The sequence below is a fragment of the Harpia harpyja genome, chromosome 1 (assembly GCF_026419915.1).
Source record: "Harpia harpyja isolate bHarHar1 chromosome 1, bHarHar1 primary haplotype, whole genome shotgun sequence".
Classification (NCBI taxonomy): Eukaryota; Metazoa; Chordata; class Aves; order Accipitriformes; family Accipitridae; genus Harpia; species Harpia harpyja.
In genome coordinates, this window is record NC_068940.1 from 77367443 (window position 1) to 77385293 (window position 17851).

The 17851-nt window shown below is 38.5% G+C and overlaps 1 protein-coding gene across 4 annotated transcripts in view; it reads left to right on the forward strand.

The window, feature by feature from the left end:
* Nucleotides 1-3502: 3502 nt before the first annotated feature.
* The window catches only part of ETV1 (ETS variant transcription factor 1), a 66644-nt gene continuing 52295 nt past the window's right edge, over nt 3503-17851 (forward strand). Inside the window, exons 1-5 of one of the 4 annotated variants that reach the window (XM_052801155.1) lie at nt 3503-3666; nt 4190-4323; nt 5105-5192; nt 6970-7017; nt 16865-16918. In XM_052801155.1, coding sequence (XP_052657115.1) covers nt 4279-4323; nt 5105-5192; nt 6970-7017; nt 16865-16918 — 235 coding nt within the window. In that variant the 5' untranslated portion in view covers nt 3503-3666; nt 4190-4278. Of the gene's footprint in view, nt 3667-3874; nt 4052-4189; nt 4324-5104; nt 5193-6969; nt 7018-7210; nt 7542-16864; nt 16919-17851 lie in introns of those variants that run through there. The other 3 variants (XM_052801140.1, XM_052801146.1, XM_052801164.1) reach the window with 3 other exon arrangements.

Below are 17851 nucleotides of genomic sequence, written 5' to 3' on the forward strand. Positions count from 1 at the left end.
GTGTATCAGGCCCATAAATACATCACGTTTACTGAGGAAATGCCTGGAAGGAATGGTTAGGCTAAACAATTTCAGAAAAACAAGTAGGATTTTTTTTTAACTTAATGTTGTCTTGAAATTTACTTGCCTATTATATTTCAATTATGACTATCCTTTTTCTGAAGGATTTTCTTTGGTGTAAGCATAATTTTAGGAAGGTGTCCAAAAGGTTTATTTTTTCAGCATAAAGCATTTTTGAGTGTAATTCTCTGCCTTGTTATCAAGTCAGTTCATATTATTTTTTTTTAAATTTTTTTAAATTTTCATATTGAATTTAGATTTTATCATACTGGATTATGATGGTTTATTTCTTTATTTGAAAATGTGGTTAAATTCTTCTCACATTTTCCAGGAGAAACTGGTGATCATCAAATCTTCTCTTTGCTCTGTCTGTCTGGATTGACTTCTATTTTTTATGTTACAGCAATTATTTGTAGCTCCATAGTGTGTCAAATCAAGCAAGAAATATGCGTCTCGTTGTCCTCTTTCAGATAAGTGTGTGAAGTATATATTGCTATTATGAAATGGAAATAATATATAATTTTCAATATATAGTGAAGGTTTATAGTGTAATTGAACATATCTGTTTCTAAAAGAAAACAAGTATCTTGCTTCTAAAGCAGCACTATTAGAAAAGCTGATTTTTTTAAGCAATTTTTCCTAGTAAAATAAATGCAGCACATTTTTTTGGAATAGTTTCAATTTAGTAAAAACTGTTCAGTCTTTTCAACTAAAAAATAAAAGTGATTTTGAGGTTACTTTTTAGTTTTCTAAAAGGATTATTTAAAGAAAAAGATATTTAAGAGTACTGTTTTCTGAAAATAGTAGTTAAAACATAAAAACTTTATTAAAAAAAAACCAAAATAAACACAAAACCCCCCAAACTTGCAAGAATTTTGGACAAACATGCAAAATTATAAAATAATTACTGTGGCCACACCAGTTTACATCTAAGACAGGTATGACTGGTGGTGGTCCAAGACTGCATTTCTGCACGCAGACCTTGGAGTGGGTTGCCAGTAGATATATGTGGGTTGTTTTTTTTTCTTTTTTTTTTTTCCTGTAAGCATCTACCTCTTAATAGTTAATGAAGTTTCCCTGAGTACCACTTGGCACAGTGGATGAACAGAAATGAGGATAAAGAGGGCTTCAAAATAGCTTTACTCTTCCTTTTCTCCCCAGCATGTGTGTAAGGGCCAGCTAGGGGGAGGAGGGAAGGAAGAGGCATGTGGTGTGAGGAGTAACAGCAAGCAATACAGCATATCTCCTGCCAGGACACCTTTAATGCACAGCTTCTCTTGGAGTTACAGCCCAGCCAGGAGCGCGGAGAGCTCGGCTGTTGCAGAGTGCCGACCTCCTCCGGCTCCGTAAACCAGGGTGCCAAACCGGTGGCCACGGGGGGGGTGTGCTGGAAGGTGGCCACAGTGCTGTGCCAGCAGCCTGTGAGGTGCAGGCTATGGTGTAGGGAAGCGCAAGATGGGATCCAGCGGTGCAAATTTCACAGGCGGTACCTAGTACCTGATGGGTCCGAGGTCCCTTGGAAACTTCAGTTGAGGCTGGTTTAATTAGCTTGTCTGACTGACACACCAACAATTTTTTAGTGCACTGTTTAAAGATAAAACAATCCATCAATGATTTTGGTTTAGAAGAGTATGGGTAAAGTCTAGCACTTCGGGAGCTGGTTGATGGGTGGCTCAGACATCCACTCAGCAGCGTGGGGTGGGCAACTGGAGACAGTAGCTTCATCAGCTCTGCTGGTCCAGGTGTTAAAGCAGCCATGTCCTCCCCAGGAACAGAACTGTAGCCACAGCCTTCCCACAAGGCCATCATCCTTGGCTCAGCAGCTGCTCTAGTGTGGGTATGGGTATAAATAAGAAAATGATGGCCTCACTATCCAGGAAATTTCGTTTACACCTGGAGATTTTGGTAGAGTTTTATTCCCCTATTATACCACAAAAGTCGCTTACAGGAGCAGCAACTCAATGACTTGGTCAAAAACACAATAAAATTATAGGTTTACACAACATTTAGAATATCATTACTTTCTTGTAATTCCAGGTGCTCTGGGGTGTGTGTGTAGAAACAGAAGCAGCAAGAACACAGAAAACAAGCTGCTGCTGGTGGACGTTTTCCCTGACAAGGCAGTATGGGAAGAGCAGAAGTGGTGGGAACATGGTGCTTCCTTCTTCCTTGGCTGGACAGGACAAGTGGCAAAGGAGTATGAATGGTGAGATCAGAAAGGAGGAGAAAAAAAAAAAAAAAGTTGTGGCAGAAAGTAATATGCTCCAGCATAGAGTGCAGTGAAACAACTGTAATTTTCAAAACAAAGTAGTACAGAAGTAACCTGAATATTGTTAATACCACTGTAGGCAATTTATGCAAAAGCTGGTTTCTTTAGTTGCCTTTATGCCCTTAGCTATAAAGAAATGCCTCAGAAAGGGCTGAGGGCAAAGTTGGACTTGCTAGCTTGGGGCTCTGCCTGCTAATTGCTGAACTGCATCAGATCATAAAAATGTGGAACTTCATATCTCACAGCAAGACAGCGTTGTGAATACCTAAATTTACCACCTGATTCCTGCGATACCTGGAATTCAGTGCTCAAAGAGAGGACAAATATAGCTGTTATGAAACCACACAATCTGCTTTGGTGCATTTTGGCAGTTCAGAAAGGGCAGAGTTTTTGGACACAGCCCTCCAACAGCCACTCTATACAGAGAAAAGAAAGCTCACTTTCTTTGAGAAGTCCTCGGAAATCCTGAGCTTGATAGGTCCTGGCACCACTGCACCAAAAAAACCCCTAGATCCGGGGCCTGGATGCTGCCAAATTCTGTCCACAAAACCTAGAAATTATGTCATCTTAGCAGAAATAACAATTGCTTTCTATGATTCAGCTACAAAAAAAACCCCAAAGCAGCCAACAACCCTGGATGCCGCCAGATCTCGAGAGAGCGGCGCGAAGTCTCCGCCGGTGCGGCGTGAGCCCCTCGCCGCGCTCACCTCTGCCTCACCTCTGGGCTCCCGCGAAGTTGTGCGGGACTGCTCTGCCATCAGAAAAGGCCCGCGCGCGCGCGTGTGTGTGTGTGGGGGGGTGCTTTTCGGAGTCAGGGAGGCTAAACTTTTTTTTAATTTTTTTTTAATTTTTTTTTAAATAAATTACGTGAGGGGAGGGGGTTGCCTTGCCACCCGGGGGGTGTAGGGGACATGGTGTGCCCGCAGCAGGATCCCGGGATCCGTGTAGCGGCACCGCCGCGCATCCCAGTTCCGATTTCCGACCCCCCCCCGCCCCGCCACCCTCCCACCCCTGGCAGAGGAGCCGAGGGCAGAGCGGAGACTCGCCCCCCGCGTTGGCAGCGGGGCCGGGGCGGGGGGCGGCGGGGCCGGGGCCGGGGCCGGGGCGGGCGGCGCGGCGATCCGGCGATCCGGCGGGGGGCGCGGGGAGCCAATGGGCGGCGGGGATCCGCCGGCGCGGCTCGGGGGCCCCTGGAGGAGGAGGAGAGGAAAAACCACGGGATTGAGCTCTGTCAGTGGCGCTCGCTGCTTCCAAGGGGGAAGTGCCGGGGAATAATTAATGTTTTTATTAAATTTGGAGGGAATTTTTTGCAGCCGATCGCCGCGCGTGGCCTTCAGGTGGGTCTTCCCCGCAACTTTGTCCGCCGCCCCGCAGGATTGCGTGGTGGTGGGCTGCAAAAGCGATCCTGGGGGAGAAGGTGGTTCGGGGTGTGTGTGTGGGGGTGTGGGGTGCGTGCGCGCGCGCGTGTGTGTGTGTGTGTGTGTGTGCGTGGCTGCGGCTGGCGGGCGCTGCCGCCGCCGCTGCCGTGAGGTGCGCGGCGAGCCCCGCCGTTCGCCATTACGAGTTGAGCACACGTTTGCGAGAGTCGGGGCTGCCACTTGCGCGGATCGCCCGGGGGATACGACGGGGAGTGTAAATAAAACCCTGCCTCTCGCCTTGCTTTCTGCTGCTGCCTCGAAGTGCTTTTGCTCCGTGTTTTCCTGGCAGAAGCGTGTAACCCAGGTGAAGGCAGAGAAGAGAGGGTTGTTTTTATGAATGGGAGTCTTTGAGGTTAATTAGCTATGCAAATTCAAGCAGTTCATTCATGGTTTTTTTTTTTTTTTTTTTTTAATCTAAAAGCCATCTTGTATTCCCCTCTAGGCTGATTGGAGTCCAGATCCCGAGGAAATCTCCAGATCAAATGCCCAGTAAATAAAACACTGAGCTAAGACTTGTGGAAGAGCTGCAGAATGGATGGATTTTATGACCAGCAAGTGCCTTACATGGTCACCAATGTGAGTGATCAGTTTGAAGTTGGTGTTTATAAACTTGACTCCGACTTATTTCTGTGGGGGAGTTTTGCAGATAGAGTATCCGCTTTGTTACTGCTGTAGGGGCGACTCTTCATCTGGGAGCTTTGCCTGCAAGATGAGCCTATCTTCTTAGTTATTTCAGTAAAGCATCATGTTCTTTTAAAGACAGTTTTGGGATGATTAAAAAATCATGCACATGATTAGCGGATGAGAGAGGCGAGAGCAGCAGCAGCTGCATTCAAAGTTTCTGGCTGTGTTTGCCTGCAACGCTCAGAAGAATGAAGTTGAGGCAAACGTTAACATTTTTTTTCTTCCTTTTTTTTTTTCTTTGCTTTCAGGACTTTGCAAACAATGTTATAAGTAACACAGGGAAACAAAACAGTCTATTATAATCTCATATCTGGGCTCTCCTGCGTAGCTTATGCAGAGGGATTTATGTGCTATTGTGTAGGTTTGTGTACTTTAGATGCTAAAAATACATGGTTGGTATTGTGTTGCTGCTTGAACACATTATATACGTATCTGTACAAATAGATGTCTACATAGATAGCTAGAAATGTGTTGCATTTGGACACAGGAATCTTTTGGAGGATGTTAGGTCCTTAGCAGTATCTTTTGCTAGAAACTGGGGACTGCAAGATGATCATTTCCCTGTTTGAAAATGTAAAGAATTCATGTCGGCTTTGAGTATTCTTGATTAAATGAAAAAAAAAGAAACCAACCCCCTCAGATTTCTAAAGTAACTGATCTTTCCTGTTTATAGAATCCGCGTGGGAGAAACTGTAATGAGAGACCGACAAATGTCAGGAAAAGAAAATTCATTAACAGAGACCTGGCTCATGATTCAGAAGGTGAGGGCTTGTTGTTCCCCCCTGCCCCCCCCCCCCCCCCCAGTAATGCAGAAAAGCTTTTTGAGAGCTATTTATTTATTTATTTTAGAGATAAATATATCAAGATCAATCTGAAAAGACAAGAAAATTGCATTTACTACTGCAAAACAAACTGGCAAAGGCAATAAACTGATAAAGTTGATACTCTTTCCGTGACTTACCCTGTTGCATTTTAGGTACTCCTGCACATGTGGCACACGGATGTCATGCACTGAGGCCAAGCTTTTGCAGCATCTGACACAAGTCATGGCAACTGGCATTTTCACCTTTGGGCCTCTTCAGATTCAGGGCTTTCCTCATTCCTCCCATCTTTTAACATCCTCTTCACTGGTGTGTGTTCACTGGTGGTACCAGGAGCGAGAATGCTGATGTGGAGACTGTTGGTTTTCACTCTAGCTTTACTGTAGAGCTAGTAGTCAGGCTACTGGTGTCTGGTAGCCTGTTTCTATTGCTGTGTAACACTGGTCGGGTTAAAAATCCTGGGAAATTTGGTTAAGGAAGTCTAGAGTGGACAAAGTTTTGGAGGGCCAAAGATTTGTAACTTAGTCCCATCAGTTGCCACTCACATGATTGTAGCTTGAGAACTGTAGTCTAGCAATAGCTGTTAACACTTCTTTAGGTTACAAGGTCAGTATAGATGCTATGCCTATGCCCCTGTAAGTACATAAGACATACAGGAAGGTATATAGGGGCCTACAACTTACCGCTATATAAATCTTATCAGGGTGAGGACACACAGATACACTTCAAAATCCCTACTTACTTGTTTGGAAAAGTTTATTCTAGGGTAGATTGAAAAGAAAAAACTTTCTTATTTTCAGTTAAATGATTTCCCAACATGAACATGAGGTATCAGTCCACAGGATAAATGAATAGCCTCTGTCATTTAAGTCTATGTAAATAGTTATCTGTCAGCATTCATAAAAGAGGAAGTCTCTCTAAAAATACAGTAAATTAAAAATAAACCATTTGTCAGTTCAAATGTCCTACTTAGTCTTAGTAAACAGAATTTTCATAACTGAGTTTCTGAGGTTTGCAAGTAAGCAGAATGCTGCTCTGGTTTACAGCCATTATAAGCAATTGATTTCAGTGAATTGCAAAAAAAGATAAGCTGCTGCAAAACTCAGTCTATGGAGAAAGTGGTTTCACTTTAAAGTACAGTGAGTACAGCATAGAGGAAATAGTGGTGATTCTCTTGTCATACAAAGTAAAACATAAGGGGAAGTAGAAAAGATGTCCCATTTCTGTTTGCTATTGCAGCCTCTCAGGTCCTTGCTTCAAAATTTTTATGTGATAGTTAGCGACCCTACTAATAAAAATACTCAGTCATTGCTCAGGCAGAGCTCCTGTTGAAGTCCGAGAGCGCTTTATCTGGGGCAGATATTGCAGGAGGAGGCCTGAATTGTATAAGGAGAAATAGTTCACCTGTTAGAAAGATTATAATTTTTAACTTTTCTATATATTGCTGAATGGCCTTTTATACTACAGAGCTTGGTTAAGATGCTGGTTATTATTTCAGGAGATGATAAAATAATACAGTAAGTACTTCTTTTTTATTAATAGGTATAGAAAAATCATTACCTGCAACCCAAAAATATCTACTTTGTCTGTATGTCTGACTGCCAGAATAGAATTCACATACATTGTTCTTCAGGAAAAATATATTTTCGAACACATTTTAATCTTATGAAGAGATTAAAGGTGTGGGTCTTTTATCCCTGTCTTCATCTTTTTGCAGAACTCTTTCAAGATCTGAGCCAATTACAGGAGACATGGCTTGCAGAAGGTAAGGGAAAAAACTGCTTGTAAAAAGAGGAAAAACAACTCTGGAGGGGGAAGAAAAAAAAAAAAAGTCCTGAACTTGCTGTCTTAATGTTCAGCCCAATTAATTGAGCTCTAAAAGAGCCACCTCATGTGTCATGCATACATTAGAGCCTCTGATGAGTTTGTCTTTGGGGACTCTGGGGCTGCTCTACCCAGTGTCATCACAAATTACCAGGAGAAATTGCTTCCAGCTCACAATCACATCTGCTTTTGGCAAGAACTAATGCACCAAGACTTCAAGTTCTAAGCCTCTGTTCAGATTTTAATTGCAATTGATCAGGTTTATATTATTGTACCTCGAGAGACTACATACAGCCAGAACTGGGCTTGCTGTTTCCTTTAGAGCAGCACATATAATTATTTGGTGTTCTGGTGGAGTACTTTCTGATGGCAGAAATTAGTTTCTCTGGGTTCATCGGGACGGGATGCTTCAAGATTTAAGTGCAAGTGTCTTCTTTCCACCTTGTTCACAACACAGAACATTAGGTGTGTATGGAATACTTAAAAAATACTATTTCTTTTTTTTTTTCCAGAAACCTTTAAATATTTTGCATGTTACTTTTGTCTTCGTATTTGTAGTTGTGAGATTGTGTACTGGGTGATAAGAAAACTGACATCAGTCTGTTTTACACCTGCTTGTGCTTTTAAGTATTTCAAATAATCTTGCAGAGCACATTCTACTGAAGAGAGAAGGTTTAAGAACAATAATGTAGAAATCTGAATTTAGAGTAGCTGTTGAGAGATTCATTTAACAGTAACAAAAAATGAGCTGCTGCATTAAGACAACTTTAACAAAATGCAAGGTAGCTTTCTGTTTGTTGAAGTGTATTTGTTCTCTTCAGCAATATTTTCTGATTTTTTTTTCCTTTGATATCTGCAATACTGCTTATTTGATTTCTGGTTGAATTTTTTATGTAAACTTCTGCATCTGAAATAAACATGATTTTGATGCAAGTTAACATAATCTCTCCAAATTTATCCTGATTTAAATGAATGTGAGTATTCACATATTGTTAATTTTTATCATGTACTGGACTATGCACAGCTGTTTATAGAATAGATGTTCTGTTTTTTTGGAAAGGAGGGATGTTGGGATGAAATGCTTGCTGTTGGTTTTCATAAAAAGAGGGAAATATTGCTGATGGCTACTTGCCTACATACTGATTCTGTTTTAACAGCTTTATATGTAGTTAGCAAGTTCCTAACCTGTAAGTTGTGGGGTATTGTTTATTTTGCTGACATTTTCATTCTCCTAGCATTATTTTTAGCATGTGGTTATTCTGTATACAATCAAAAAGTCCTCTTTAAATTAATGGAACAGAGGATATATTTTTATGAATTAATGTGATTCTTTCCTAATCATTGAAAACAGGATGTCCTGTAGTAAGATCATTTTTGTAGAATAATGATCAGATAGAACTGTAACTGTCTCCCTGTGGTAGTTTTCCGAAGGGTCTCTTTATTTTGTATCATCTCATTCATTCTAACAAGCCAGAAGTATGTTAAAATACTACTCAAAATATACTGGTTTTTGATGGAGAGGAGAACTTTTAGTTTGATTTTTCACTGGCATGGATGTTTTTGTTTCTGAAAATGATTACATTTCTTTGATCATAAGTCAGAAAAATAGAGGCAGATTCATAATGCATGTGCAGGTAATAATGTAAGTTTGAAAAATAATACAGAATTTAAAACTAATTTAATAATTTCTGTAGGTACATAAATTACTGTAATGGCAATTTTTATTCTGGAGGCACTGCTCATTTTAGACTAGAATGAATTGTTTGAGAGCCTTTTTTGCTCTTTAGCTGAGTCTATTTCACTGAATAAATTTAGATAGGTTTTGAGAGAGAAAGGTGTCTAGTCCTGTGTCAGCTACATTGAAGAACCTTTGTAAAAACAGATAGCATCATCTGGTGAGTATTTAAAAATAAAAAAAAAAAAGTTGCCTTTTCATCTAGCAGAGGATAATAAAGCTAGATAATGTTATAATTATATTTTTCCACAGCATATTGCAACTAAATATTACAGATTTTTCAGTGTTCTAGAAATACCTTAAGAAATCTGTGTGTTTCAGGCCATGCCATGGTTTTAGCTGTTCCATAAAACACAAACTTTGCACAGCTTTTCTAAAGGCTAAACTAAAACAGAAATAAAAAGTCAAGATGAGAAAATCAAATATTGAGCTATTAACTTGATCCCAAATTTTTATTAAAAAAACCCACCCAAAACAACTTTTGGTAGTCTTTATAGTATACTAATGTTTGAGGATATTGTAGCTCTGCAAATGTCTACATGGATGAGCTTAGCCAGGAAACAGATTTTGAAATCAGACTTGTTTACCCATTGCTAGATGTGTCCATTTATGTTCTTCTGGACCTTCATAGGCTAGAAGTCTGCCAATTTGGCAGCATCAGTAATGTTTACATATTTCTTTTCATAATGCTCTGGAGCCAGGGAAATGACCATGAAATTTTAAAACATCTTGACCCTTTTTAAGAAAACCAGTGGCAGCTGACCAGGTTTCTCCCACGAGTTCAGATCCCTGCTGGGGAGTAACCAGGTCAAAAATCTACTTATTAGTGAGTTGCATTTTATGACACACAAAAAATTGTTTGTGGATTTTTTTGTTTCGCTTTTCCTGAAGCTGTCCTTACTACATCACATATTTTAGCCTGGAGATTTTTACAGTTAGCGTCACCTGTGGCAAGTTGGTGGTAAACAAGTAAACAGAAAAGAAATGTATTGTTTTCCTATTGAAAATGGTGGGAAGTTCACATGAATTAATGAATTAATCCAAAAAGTAAACAATTCAGTAACCTCTTTAATATTTTATTACTCCATAATTAACAAGCTGAATACTACTTACAGAAAACTTAGAAATGTATTCCACTAGCTGCATACTAGATTTTTATGGAAATGAGTTTTGCTTCTTCCTCTGTGTAGTATTAAATATGTAAGAAAGAATCTAAATTATTTTGACTTAAAACTTAACTCTGAATAAGGTTCCCTCATGTCAATTGTTATGCAGGACAGAAGATAGATTATAACTGTTTCCTGACATCAGAAATTGAAAGGTGGAAGCCTCTAATAATTGTTTCAACCTTCAAACTTGAAAGGAAATAGTTAAAATTGCCTATTGCTAACCAAGGCAAATATTATTCAGATATTATCTTTTGTTTTATATTTAAATAACTTCATGGCAACATTTTGTCATAATAATGCTATAAAATGACTTTATTGATTCCATATATTTGGAATCAGATTGGGTTTGGCAGAGAGCAATTGTTTAGTGACTTGAAAAAATGGTTCAAATATTAATCTAATGTTATCTCGTCATGGTAGCTGTTACTTCTTATTCTGGAATAAAATGAAGAGAGAGAATGAATTCTTAGTGAGTGTCTCCTTTCCATAGTGAAAGCATTTGGTTTGGGGGGAATAATAGATTAACAAAAACCCAGATTTTTATTTAAAATGACTCTTTGAGATACTGGTTTCTCCTACAGCTTGTTAAAGATATGTAAAAGGCATCCCAAGCAAAGACAAATAATGAATTTACACACTAGATCTGCTTCTTAGAGCAACAGATAATACGCTTCTCAGGTGGTAACAAACTGAAAAATAAAATACAATGTTCTTTGAGTGACTTGAAAAAATACAAAAAGATTAAGTGAACAGTAAGTGGTTTGAAATAATAGCTACAGGTAACGGATTCATGCCTCTACTGCAGCTTAGCTAATTTGAGTGGATGGCTACTACAAGCTACCAGTATGTAAAAGCCAGTCCTTTGTATCTGAAAGTAAGGTATTTCTTTCAAATAATTAATACCCACATTCGGAATGAACTTTAGGAAATAAGTTTCTGCCCTCTGTTCTCCTATCGTGAAGGATGCACCAGTGTTGTGGCGATGTCTAAGCTAGTGTTGACTTCTAGTTTATTTCTTAAATGAGGAGGTATGAAAATAAGTAGTTTCTAGTTCTCAAAGGATTATTTTTAATAAAAGAAAGTACTAGATCTTCAAATATTAGTCTAGTTAGAGTGGCTTCATTTAAATCAGTGAAGATGTGTAGCAGCTTACTCTGGCTGACTAGCTTTCTTCTGCCAAAAAGTTGTAAAATTTACCCAGTGTAAGGCAAATGCTATGTAGACATATTCAAGAGTTATATATGTTCTTATAGGAGAAAAAATAGTCAAGAAATGGTAATTTAATACCTCCATGTCTGAAATCTGTCTGATGGGGACAGACACTCTAAAAAGCAGTGAAAAGATTTTCATTCTGGAATTTGTAATACAGAGAATAGCTCTTTTTTTTTTTTTTTTTTAATTCTAGTGATATGACAGATTTGGCTTTCAAATACCCATAACTCTTGATCTTAAATATCTGTGCACAAAAAAGGAGAAAAGTTAGATTAGGCAAAATGAAGGGAGAGAGAAGGGGGTGTTCTTTTAAAAAGAAATCCAAAAGGAATAAAACCACCAGAAATCTCCAAGTCTGAAAGTCTGTGTAGTAATAAACTTTTTAATGTTTTTCTTGTTTGCTGTAAAAGTAAATGCATTTTACTCAAAATAAGAATTTTCAAAGGTGTAGTGTGTTTTGTGAACCATGAGGGATGTAGCAAAATGTTAAATGCTAGTGTTCCTTTTGAGCTAACTTTTTCCTCGTTTTTAGTATAGCAGCAAATGAAGAGCAGATTCTGCAAACCCATCTTCATATTCCTAGGGATTATTCACATAAGGAAGAATTTTGAGATCTGGAGCTAGTTTTGAACTGCATTTAAGTTTATTAGTCAGAGCATCTCACGTTATGTAAAAAGGGGTTTGGGTGTTTTGACAGCAAATCCAGTGCTTACGGGAAATAATATTTTTTGCCATCTTGAAATTTGTCACTGTTTTGCCTTCTGAATGCTCCTTTGTTAGAAACAGTTGTTCCCGTGGAAGAAAAACAACCAACATCTCCCCCCCCAGCTCTTTAAGGAATACTTACAATTTATCCAATCTTAAAAGATATTCAGAAGGGACAATGAATCAAAGAAAACTCAATAGACTCATTCCTGTTGAGGTTTGAAGTCTTATTTTAGCTGAAGCCAAAATATTACTGTTCATATATAATATCCTGTCAATTTCAATTTCTTTTGCCACTTCGAATAAGTGATTGATATTTTAAAACAAATTGCTCTTAGCTCTAAAAGTGAAGTGTGAGGTCAGAGAACACAGTACCGCAGGAAGCGTTCTGCTACCCAAAATAAAGTTTTAAGTGAAGCGAGGAGGTTTGCAGCTTCTTGTTTTTCTGGAAAGTTGCCGTTTTTTAACAGGAACACCTTTCCCTGGAGTGCAGCTGAGCTTTTGGAAGCAGTTTGTGATTGGGAGAAGGAAGAGTTAAATTTAAGCCCTTTATAGTTCGCTTAACTTTTCATTTATTAAGTAACGTTCCTTAGCAGGTCTGTGCTGCGTCTTGAGACAAAGCAGTGAAATCAGTGTGTTTATGCCTAAAGTTCAAGTTTACTTTGCTGTAGCTTTCTGGAAGGGTGTGACATGAAAAGCTTGTGGTTGGGGCCACATGGTTCATGCTGGACTGTGTTTTTGTGAATGGAGGCAGAACTCCAGTTCTGACTGCTTGTCTTGAGGAATTGCTTCGGAGATCAGCTGTCTCATTCACTGGCAGAAAGAATGACTCATACATCTTCTGCCTTGTTTGGCTCCAGGTCATTGTTACAGTGGATAGAGCTGGTTTTAATTAAATATTAACTCCTTTTGTCCTGGACGGTTGTTAGTGGAGACTTTTTATTTTTGTTTACTTGTGATGAAAGCAAGCTAGCAGGCCCTAGTTTTAAACTTTTTTTTTTTCCCAGATTGCTTTCCCTTTGCAAAATGAGCTGTCAGTTCAGCTTTTCAAAGGCTTTTTAAAGCTCTAAAAACTACAAACAAGTATTAAGTATTTTTGTGCTGTGAATGTTTGCTTTTGGCAAACTGATTTTAACTCAGTAGGTAGTGAAACTAAAATCTAAACTGATAACATCCTCAAGATCATCATTAACATTTCTGTACACTTCCCAAAGCCTCTTGAGACATTATAGCTATAATCAGAAGAAAAAGAAAACTTTTGGTAATAATCTAGGCTGAGCTGGATAGTTCATGCTGCAGATGTTGTCTGCTTCAGGAGTCTGAGACTTGATGGCTCTGAATGTGGAATGAACTAATGTAGCTGCTTCTGCTATTAGCAGTAAAAGCCACGTGCTTAATATCCTTCAAAACCTTTTATTAGTCTTTTGGAATATACTTGCCTTCTCAAACCCCCATAATTAAGTAGCTCAGGGAAATATTCTCATTCAGCTAGATGATCATTTCAGATATCTTTTTCAATTTTCCTCTGACTGGCAAAGTGAAAAAAAAAGTTTTGGTGATTTATGCCTTGTGTCTTGTGTTGAGTATGTTAACAGAAGACCAATGAAGATTTTATGGCAGCCTTGCTGAATTGCAGTATTTGTGAATAAAAGAAAAGAGGAAATGAACGGCATACATATATAAATGTGCAGACAGTTGCAACACTGCGAGTTGCATTTTCCTTTCGGACATTCAGGTTGAAGTGTCTTTATCTGTCTGTTTAATTTGCTACAAAGTCTGCCTGTAATTATCCAAACTCAAGGTACAAAAGCCCTCATCCCTTTGAGTGATGGGATGATGTATCCCAATGATTTGCCCTCTCACAGCAAGATGCTGGTGGAAGAAGTCTTACGTATTGGGCTGATGATGGTTGCTTGCATTTCTGCAGTATGATGATGTGCGAGTTTCAGTTCTGCTAGTTTAAAAGTTATATCGGATTAAATGAAGGAATAATTTAAGTTCTCATTTCCAACAGTTAGCAGGTCCTTTTAATTTCTTTGTATAGGCTTGTGGGCTCGTTTCTAAGGTACTGATGCTACTAAAATTAGATTCCAGTAGGAAATGCATGTTCCTGGGTTGAACATTTTGGATGTTGTTATTTGTTTTCTTTATTTTTGGCAAGGTTTTAAACACTTCTTAACTTGCTGTATTCCTTTTCCTACAGAGGCTTTTAAGGCTATGTCAATATTGTATTTAAAATACATTTTGACAGCCTAGTCTCTACCTATTTCTAGAGTACTGATGAAGTGATGTGCTTTGATCTTTATTAAATAAGCCTTTATAAATTTGGGGGATCCATGAATTAAGTACATTTTTCTTGTTTACTCCAGACCAAATCAGGGGTAATGACAGTATCTCTAAAGTAATATACTGGTTTTCCGTGACAGTTCAACCAGATGTATTTTATTTTTTCTTACTCTTTGGCTGGGAAAAGAAGGACTTTATTTATTGATATATACATAAATCACTACCACAGATTTGTTCTGGAGTAAGTCAAGTTAAACTGATAAAACCTGAATAAAGCACCAGTGAAGCGGGCCAGTGTGCAGAGTACGCTCTAAAAAGTTGTGTAAGATTGCTGTTCCAGTTCTGCAATCACTAAATGTAGCCTCCTGATTTTAACAGGAGGGTTTTTGTTTTCTTTTAGCTTTTTTCACATATCCCAGATTCACAAATTAACATATATATATGTATATATAAAATGCATGTGTGTGCGTGTATAAAAAAATTAGAGTCATACTAGCCTCCTTGCTGCATTTGAAAATGATAGCTGGCTTAAGAAAAATGTGTGGGATGTGTCTTCTGTAAACAAGAAATGACTTGATACAATTACTTTAACTCTGAATGTACTCACAAACCCTTCAAAAACAATTGGAAATGTAAGATATCCTTAGGAACTGATTTTTAAGCAGGAGACCTTGATTTCATAATTGGATTCTTCTGTGACAGTCAAATATTTGTCATTTTTGTAAGGAAAATGCCTAACATTCGCATGCGGTGAATTGCGTGAAATGTCAGAAATTGCAGAGTGTTAATATTTGGGCTCATGTTGTCCCTTGAGTTAATTTTTGGTAAAAGTCCTGTGGTTTCTCTGGAGGAAAGAGAAATTTAATGCATCAAAAATACTGGGAATATTTGGGTTCGTAAAATATGTGTTTTATACAGCTTCAAACTTGAGGAGCTAATGTCCTCAGAGGTACTGGTTTCTTCTAAAAGGATAGGTTACTGTAATGTTTTTTTTTTTAATTGAAAAACCCAAACAGCAAAGCAACAATAGCGATGCTTTTTTTCAGAGTAATGCTAATTACACTTTGTGTATTTATCTTACTCACACTTCTTTTCAAATTTGTGTTTGCAGATTTCCCAAGGTCATTTGTTCTTGAGAGGTATTGCTGCAATTAAGACAGTAGGACTTTAAACATTTATTTTAAAACCAAGAGCAAATAATTTTTTGGTATAATGAGCCTGATTCTGAACTCTTTACCCAGGGAAAAAAACTCCCAGTTAAATAATTAGAAATATTTCCTGAGTAAGGAGTGGAGATCTGGTCCATGAAGAGTACTGTAGTGCACATATTCAAAATAATTGTGAGTAACTGTAATTAAATATGTATTTTTAATTCAAACAAATGATGTCAAAACTGGTAGCAATTGCACATATATAAAGGGAAACATATGCTTCCTAAACTAGGAAGTGTTCCGAAGGGCATTGAAGTTATATTTTATCATTTAACGTATTTAATGGTTTGGTAGTCACAGTTTTGATAAACGGTTATATAACCAGTATTTACCTCTCAAATCTTGTTGGGTAACCAGATCATGGCAGATGTTAACTTCTAATTAAGATCATATGAATTACTTGCTTGTCTTTAGACAAGAACCGTGCAAATGAAAATATTTTCAAACAGATAATTCTATGTAGGTTTGCTGTGATGATTCCAGTTAGTGTATGTTGAGGAAAAGATGACAAAGTTCAGATATAATAAGCTGGATATCTCTCGGCATGTACCCAGAACCAGTCGTGCTCCAAGGATGCTGCTCCTCAGTGTAATGTTCTGCAGTTACTCGAATGTATTCACCTATAATATACATTCAGTGGTATTTCAGCTTAAATGGTTTAAATGAGTTTACAACACAGTATGAGAGATGGCTAATATCTTAGATATACAATAAAAAGGAATTGTGGTACCACAGATGCAAAATTATGTATCAGCAGACCGTGAAATTATTGTATTTTATAGCGCAGGTTTGTGATGAAAATTTCCTAAAAGCAAAGATGATTTTACACAAGGTGAAAGGATGTTAATAATGATTCTTGCTTTAAGTAAATCTTTTATTTTTTTCATGTCTGAAATGTTGTCATTGAACCAGGAACTCTGTGGTCTGGTAAAATAGTTCTTTTTGAGTACTTAAAACAATAACAACCCCCCCCACTATGTTGGCTGACTGCCATGAAAAATCAGAATCGCTTTTAAGTAAGCCGAAGGTGTGGTAGGTTGGGGTTAAAGATGCCTAAGTGTTAAACACTAGGATTTGGTTTTATGCAGACTTTCTGTGCAGATACTTTGAAAATGAGCACTGATGGGTTTTACCAGGGGCATGGTAGGTCCAGACCCTCATGAAGGGAGTGAGGCAGGGCCAGTGCCAGCGTCAGCCTTCACGTCCTCCCATCACCATCGCTCTGTACAGGGGCTGCTCTGGACTCGCACTGCACCGCACAGCTTCACTCCAGGGTTTATTGGATATTAAAATGATGTGCTTGCCTGACTTTCATACTCAACAATGAGAAAAAAACCCCTAGTTTTAATCTTGGCTGTGCTTCAAATTAAGCACAAGAGTCTTTATTTATGCTTTAACGGCTTCTTTTAATGCTTTCCTTGTTTTTGTTTTTTGTTTGTTTGTTTTTTGTTTTTGTTTTCCTTTCTTCAGCTCAGGTACCTGACAATGACGAGCAGTTTGTGCCAGACTATCAGGCTGAAAGTTGTAAGTATAGTATGAATCATCACTTTCTTAAAAATACGTATTTGTATATTTATATTTGGGTCTTCATATTTGTTATTTATTGTGTCATCTGCCATCATGTGATAGCTCCTTTTGCCGGTCGGTGACATCAGTGCGATGAATAGATAAAGCAAGTGGCATTCTGATGTGCAGCCAGAAGAAGTGGTTTGGGCTGAAGGTATAACCTTTAGCCAGGGGGCCCTCTCCTGTAATTCCCACCCTCCAGCCCCAGGGAGGCAAGGAAAAACTCACATTGTGGAGGTGGAGGGAGTTTCTCTGTCTGTAGAGCGAGGAGAGGAGCGTGTTGAGCCAGTATGGATCAGACTTTGCACAACATAAGAGACAGCTCTGCTGAGCAGAAATTGGGCTGCTCAGTATGTTTTGTGTATAAATAAATAAATAAAATTATCCACATAATCAATCAAATACAGCCACTGCTGAAACATTTTAAGTCGTCTTAGCATGTGGTATTATGTTGCTCAAACAAAATTTCCCTTTGAATTAATGGGAGGAAGCAGGAGTTAAGTTGGATGCTTTGCATTGTTTGCTGCTTTACTTAACATGGGCCCAAACTTATTTTTTTTTAGCCTGTACTCCTCAAATCTTGCCTTTACCTGCTAAAGTGCTACTATTCTGTTAAATGCTGGTTCCCCTTCACTGTACCTGCTGTTCTGTGGTTTTGGGTGGTTGCAACGGCGTAGTAAAGAAATGACATGAGAAGCATTATCTGACAAAGTCACAGACTTCTTGCAGCTTCTTTATGCATCTTTCTTCCTCGTGGCAAGGCGTCTCTCCATCATCAGAGGTCTCTTCGAAACTGTCTGCTGATTGCAGCAGAGCGCATGGTAGCTTTTCCGTTTTGCTAAATAACTTAAATAATTTATCCTATCAGAATGAATTACTGCAGTTCACTAA